The following is a 6,584-nucleotide window of genomic DNA, read 5'->3' as shown; positions in this document are numbered from 1 at the left end:
TTTTGGGATACTCCTTTGGGCCCTTCCTCCTGTCCTGGGCTCTCTTACTCTTTATCCAGAGCAAAGCTTCTGGGTTTTCCAGGCCCAGAGGGATCAGTTATCCCAACAACCTACCAAGCCTTATCAGAAAGCATCGAGAAAACCAGCTCAGCAGCGGCAGTTTTAATTTGTCTGTAATTCCCGCGCTTCCCTGTTGCCATGGAAACTGGAAGAGGCGGTGAAGAGCGAGCCTCTCAGACTGCGGGGAAATGCATACATAATCGGAAGGGCGGGGAAGAAAGGGCCGCGTTTTCTGGGATCTGATTGGTTATCCATTCAGTCCCTCCGTGATGTCATTAAAAAGGGCCGGAAAAGAAAGAAGCACACCGCCATTTCTTATGAGGTTCCGCTCCGTGGGCTCTGTGTTTATAAGTGTGGTTTCTGGTTGATTGTCTTGGGAGTCGAACAGGACTCATAGCGACCCTGTGAACAAAAAGCTTGAAGCCCCTCCATAACTACTGACATTTATAAAAGTTCATAATTTCCAGAGGCGTGTTATTTAGGAAGTGAGCGCCACTCGTCACAGTAATTACTATACAAGGGTAGAACTGGCACGCAAGGTCGTAAAATGAGTGCAAGATAGTGTCCAAAAGAATCGCAAGGAAAGGGCCTATTCCTCTGCCCTTTCCGCAGCAATGAAGTCTTATTATACATCTTGACAGTAAAAAGCCACCTGTGCACCATTCCTCCCTGACCCCACCTTCTGGGTGACATCCCAAACGCCGGGTGATGGCTGTGACCAATCAGAAAAGAGCACGACCAACAACCACGCCTTGCTTACGTCAGCAATGACGTAATTCACCTAAAGGCACTGAGTGACTCCATATTTGAGAACTAACAAAGGGCACCCAATCAGATTTTTCCACAGAAGCTGATCCCCTAACAAAACCCTGCCCTTCAACCCCTACCTATAAAACCTGCTCTGAGAGCAGTGCGCCACGCGAAGGCGCGGGAGGAGGAGCGCATCGCCCGGCCTGTGGGCCGCGGAGCCATCCAGGCAGCCATGGGGAAGCAATATTTCTGCGACTACTGTGACCGCTCCTTCCAGGACAGCCTTCACAACCGGAAGAAGCACCTGAATGGGCTGCAGCACCTCAAGGCCAAGAAGGTCTGGTACGACAAGTTCCGAGATGCAGTCACCATCTTGGTTGAGGAACAGAACAAGAGGCCCTGCCGGAAGTTTCTGCAGATCGGCCAGTGCGACTTTGGCTCCAAGTGCAGATTTTCCCACATGTCCGGGCAAGACCTTCAGGAGCTGAGCCTCCAGGTAGAGGAGGAGAGGCGAGCCAAGGAGTGGCCCCTAGATGCCGTGGAGCTCCCTGACGTCCGTCTGGAGGACTGGCTGGAGAAGAGGGCCAAGCGGCTGAGCTCGGTTCCAAGTACCAGGGCTGAACCGGACAGCACCACCATCTTCCAGTACCCCATGGGCTGGCCGCCGGTCCAGGAGCTGCCACCATCCCTGAGGGCACCCCCGCCTGGAGGGTGGCCCGCACAGCCCAACGTCCAATGGGGCTGAGCCCTTTCCTGCTGTCTTCTCACAGCAAAGACAGTAATTAGGGAGGCCCCCACAGAGCCCCTGAAACCACTCTGCACTGATGGATGGGACTCGGGATCCCCACCAGGGGCCACGCTTCCTCTCATAGGAGCTGGGTGGCATCACTCCCTTCCTCCCAGGACATATGAGAAAACAAACTTCTGATGTTGATAAAGTCTGTCATCAATCGTAAAAAAAATAAAAATAAAAAAACTTGCTCTGTAATTTCCTCAGTTGTAAGTTTGCTGCCTGACCTTTCCTTTCTCAGGCCTCAGACAGTAAACCTGCCTGAGAGCTGCTAATGAAACTCCTTTGTTTCACTTCACTCGCTTCTCAGCACCTTTTTACCTTACAGACAGCCTAATATAAACTAAAGTACCCACCAGTTCGGGAAAGACTACAAATCCTATCCAGTCCTGTAAGTATCGCCTAGCACTCCTCTAAAGTCAATAACTCCTGGAACAACAGCAGAAGAGGAGGAAGTGAGAATCCTCTCCCCCCGAGACCACTCTTGGCCAATCAACGCAGTGGTAGCTTTGAGAGACAAGTGGTGTAAACAAATCATTTTGTAGGAAACTCAGCAACTGGAGGCCTCTGCCAGCTTCTCTCCACCATGTTTGATTCACCCGGCTGGGGTAACAAGAAAGTGGGGTGCTGGCGATCGTGCACTGGCCTCTCATCAGGGGCCCCGTGGACAGTAAGGTAACCTCCGTGGCTATTTACCGATGGGGTCATCCAGCCCTTAGAAGGGTTACGGCGGTCCAAGGGCAGAATCTGGAAGAGAGGGACAGCTTATGCCGCACGTGGCCGCAGCACATCTTTTCAGAGACTCGAGGTAAGGAGCCATTTGTGTTCTGAGGGTCCATGGGGCCTGATGCCCCCGAGGGGATGCAGTGTCCTAGGTCGGGAAAGCCTGTTTCTGCTGAAAGAAGGCCCCAGCTCAGAATGGGCTGCGAAAAGAACATGGGAAATCATCAGAGAGTGGAGACTGCATCTTGGGGGGCTTAGAGTCCTAGGAAATGTGACTGTAAGACTAGGATGAGATCTGCAAAGATAAAAGTGACTCTTCTCATGGAGTCCCCCCCCCCTTACCAGTTCCTCTTATTCTTTTTGAGAAGCTCATAAAGTGACTTTGCTCAGGGACCTTCTGTATTGGAAAAGAACCCATTTTCCTTTTTGTCAGACACCCAGCTTATGTAAATCACTCATTTTCTTTAAAAGTCCAGGTAGTTTCTCCAGGTCTGTGATAGTGAAAAGCCAGATTATGGCACAGCCAGAACCAGGGCTGCTTCGTCCACACCTGCACCGAGTGTGAGCACCACGTGGAGGCACTGGGAGTGCACTGTGTGTGAGGTAGGCGCTGGCAGCGGGGCCCTAACACCAAGCGATACTCGGGCTGGTGGTGACTAGTAGAGGACGATGGGGGGGCCTGCTAGTAGTGGAGTTCGAAAAGGGGACTAGAGCTGATACAGAACATCTGAAATGCTTGCAGTTGACTTTACTCCTTTATTCTTTTAGGACTACAGCTTGTGTATCACCTGCTAAAACATCTAAGAACCACAACCCGAAGATGGAGAAACGTGGCCTGATGATCCAGCGCCGCATCCAGAACCTGACCCACGCCTGTCACTGCCGCAACGCCAACTGCTCTCTGCCCTCTTGCAAGAAGATGAAGCAGGTTGTGCAGCACATCAAGGGTTGCAAGCAGAAGACCATTGGTAGGTGCCCCACCTCCAGGCAGCTGGTGGCCCTCTGCTGCTACCACGCCAAGCACTGCCAGGAGCACAAGTGCCCTGTGCCCTACTGCCTGGAAATCAAGCAGAAGCTCCGGCAGCAGCGACTGCAATGGCTGCTGAAGCACCATCTGTAGCAGGCCCAGATGCTTCGCAGGAAGCTGGCAAGCATGCAGTGGTCCAGGGTGGGGGACCAGCAGCAGGGTTTGCCATCCCCAACGCCCACCACACCGACCACCCCACAAATCCCATAGCCCCTGACCAATGTCTCAGCCACAGCCTACTCCTCCCAGCAGCATGCCTCCCTACTTCCCTCAAACTCAAGCTGCTGTTCCTGTATCTCAAGGCAGGGCACCTGGCCATCTGACCCCTCTGATCCCTCCTCAGTCTGCTCAGAATCTCCCTTCCTGGACTTCAACCTTCAGCAGTGGAGATGGCCATGCAGATTCAGAGGGCAGCTGAGACGTAGCACTAGATGGCCCACATGCAAATTTTTCAAAGGCCTACACCCCAGATGACTCCAGGTGCCCCCCGTGTATGAACCACCCCTCATGGCCCAATCCCATGAGCCCCCAACAGCACATGCTCTCAAACCATGCCCTATCTATACACCTACAAGGCTAGCAGATTTCCATCTTCTCAAATTAAGTGCGCTCTTCCCAGCCAGACCCTTCTCTGTGGCCAAAGTCCCAGCCCCCCAACTTAGTCCTTCCCCAAGGATGCCGCCTCAGCCTTTTCCACACCACATGTCCCCACAGACCAGCTCCCCACACCCTGGACTGGTAGCTGCCCAGGCAAACCCCTTGGAGCAAGGGCACTTTCCAGCCGGGACCAGAATTCGATGCTCACCAGCTCACTAGCAATCCAGGCATGGCAAACCTCCATGGTGCAAGCGCCACGGACCTGGGACTCAGCACCGACAGCTCAGACTCAAATTCAAACCTTTCACAGAATACACTAGACTAGAGACACCTTGTATTTTTGGAGCAAAAAAATTATTTGCTCTACTGAGAACAATTTTTTAAAATCTTTAATAATTTTCCTTGGAACACATTAAAAAGTGCAGTAGGCATTTGTGGTTTAAAACAAACCTTAAAGATGAACCTGAGGGATGAGAGAATATAAAGAATCTATAATTGTTATGGCTGGTAACATACGTGTGAAATACGTACTGAGCTAAAATATTAAAATGAAAATAGAGAAAAAATTAGTTTCATTTACAAGGAATTCTTTTTATAATTTACTTCCCCTGATTATGAATAAGTACACACCAGAGGCATGACTTGAGGCCCTTCAGTTAAGAATAGCAGGCCCCCTGTTTTTTTGGGGGGGTTTATTTTATTCTAAAACTTTTTATATCGGAACTGACTGGAACAGGAGGAGTTTGCCCCTCTTTCTCCAGCAAAGCATCTGGTGGATTCAAACCACGTACTTCAAGGATTAAGGGGCAGCTCCTTGCCATTATGACACCAGAGCTCCCTCGGCCCCGTTTTTATGCTCTCTATTCTATCTCGTTCTTGGTTGTCTGTCCCATTATTAATAAATATAAAAATACCCTCAGTCTGCAACACTACCGAGATGTTACTGTAGACTTTCCCTTTGACAACCAAGATGACTCCTTGATCTACTGTGTTCCCGGTGAGGTCACTGAAAATAAAAGGCCAGCAACTTGGTTGCATTTCTTTCATGATACAATTGTTCTTTTGGCAGTCCAGTTTATGTATAAAACATTCTTCAACATGGAATCTTCTGCCGTCCCCATTTATTGTCTTTCACGTGCATAGGACATGAGGAATGACTAATAAATTTGTTGTTTAGAGGTAGTCAAGGGTGTTTCAGGTCGACATTATGAACGACAGACAGAACCCTGCCCTATCCTGTGCCATCATCATCATCTCTGACATACTTGAACCCATTGCTCTACTCACTGTGTCAGTCCACATCGTTGAAGTCTGTCCTTTCTGTCACTGACGCTCCATCCACCTTTCCAAGCATGATGTCCCCTTCTAAGGGATGGAAAATAGTTTCTAAGAACATAGAGTATGAGAGACAAAGCCATCTTTTACTCTAAGAAGCTGTTTGATGGCACTTTCACCATTTTGGCATCCATAAGATACCCAGTACCAACACCCCCCCAAAAGGATTGCTGCTGCTTTCATCCTATATACTCTTCAGCTCTCAGATGTCCAGTAACTAACTGAAAGGGCCACAGCCTAGATAAGTTGTACCTTAGGTCATTCAACTGGCATCAGTGCTCTTGAATAAAGAGGTTCTTGACTATAGACTTTCCAGGTGCAATACACCTTTTGATAATTTTTTATTCATTGTTCCACATTTCCCCTGCCCTAGTACACCACACAATACACCCCTTGTTCCAGACTATTCTCATACATATAATGACTAATCATATATTCTTTCAGACAGTTCATCCCCTTTGTTCTAATACGGTGTTCATTATCTATCCACGCTTTCCCTCTTCTTTCCCCCATGTCTGTCTTATTCTGTAATGGGGTTATGAAGTATTTGTCCTTTTTGTGATGGAAATATTTTACTTAGTCTTCAAGGATAATGAAATATATAATATATAGTTTTACTGTTTCATTGTTTTTCACTGCTGTGTAGTATTCCATTGCGTGAATGTACCATCATTTTTCTGTCCACTCATTTGTTGATAGTCACTTGGGTGGCTTCCATCTGTTATTGTTGTTGTTGTTATGTGCCATCGAGTTGCTTGCAACTCATAGTGACCCCATGTACAGCAGCTCTAAACTCTGCTCTGTCCTGTGCCAATCTAATTGTCTCCGACACACCCATCCTGATTGCCCCAGTCACTGAATCAGTTCACCTCCCAGAGGGCCTTCCCCTCCTGCGCCTGGCCTCCACCCTCCCAAGCATGATGTCCCTCTCCAAGGACCGGTCTCTCCTTACAACATAACCAAAGTATGTCAGACAAAGCCTCAGAATCCTCGCCTCCCAGGAGCAGCCCGGTTTAACACTCTCCAGGATGAATCTGTTCTCTTAGCAGTCCATGGTACCCTCAACACTCTTCTCCAACACCAAAGCTCAAAAGCTTTGATTCTCCTTCTATCCTCCCTGGTCATTATCCAGCTCTCTGACGCATAACAAGTGAATGCAAAGACCATGGCCTGTACCATACACACCTTAGTCTCTAGAGACACACCATTGCTCTTCAGTACTTTGGAGAGGTCCCTAACAGCAGACTTTCCCATTGCAATACATCTTTTAATTTCCTGGCTGCTGTTGCCAAGAGTGTTGAC

General features: G+C 49.0%; 1 protein-coding gene across 1 annotated transcript; it reads left to right on the top strand.

The window, feature by feature from the left end:
- Nucleotides 1-1,042: 1,042 nt before the first annotated feature.
- Nucleotides 1,043-1,555, top strand: LOC102866345 (zinc finger matrin-type protein 5-like). Its single transcript, XM_006890090.1, has one exon. It carries the CDS (start codon nucleotides 1,043-1,045, stop codon nucleotides 1,553-1,555), a length of 513 nt encoding a protein of 170 aa, XP_006890152.1.
- Nucleotides 1,556-6,584: the final 5,029 nt, after the last annotated feature.

This window comes from Elephantulus edwardii, unplaced genomic scaffold, assembly GCF_000299155.1.
Source record: "Elephantulus edwardii isolate Elephantulus edwardi_28Jun2011 unplaced genomic scaffold, EleEdw1.0 scaffold00086, whole genome shotgun sequence".
Classification (NCBI taxonomy): domain Eukaryota; kingdom Metazoa; phylum Chordata; class Mammalia; order Macroscelidea; family Macroscelididae; genus Elephantulus; species Elephantulus edwardii.
The sequence above is the reverse complement of the archived record's forward strand: the minus strand, read 5'-3'. Positions and strand labels throughout refer to the sequence as shown.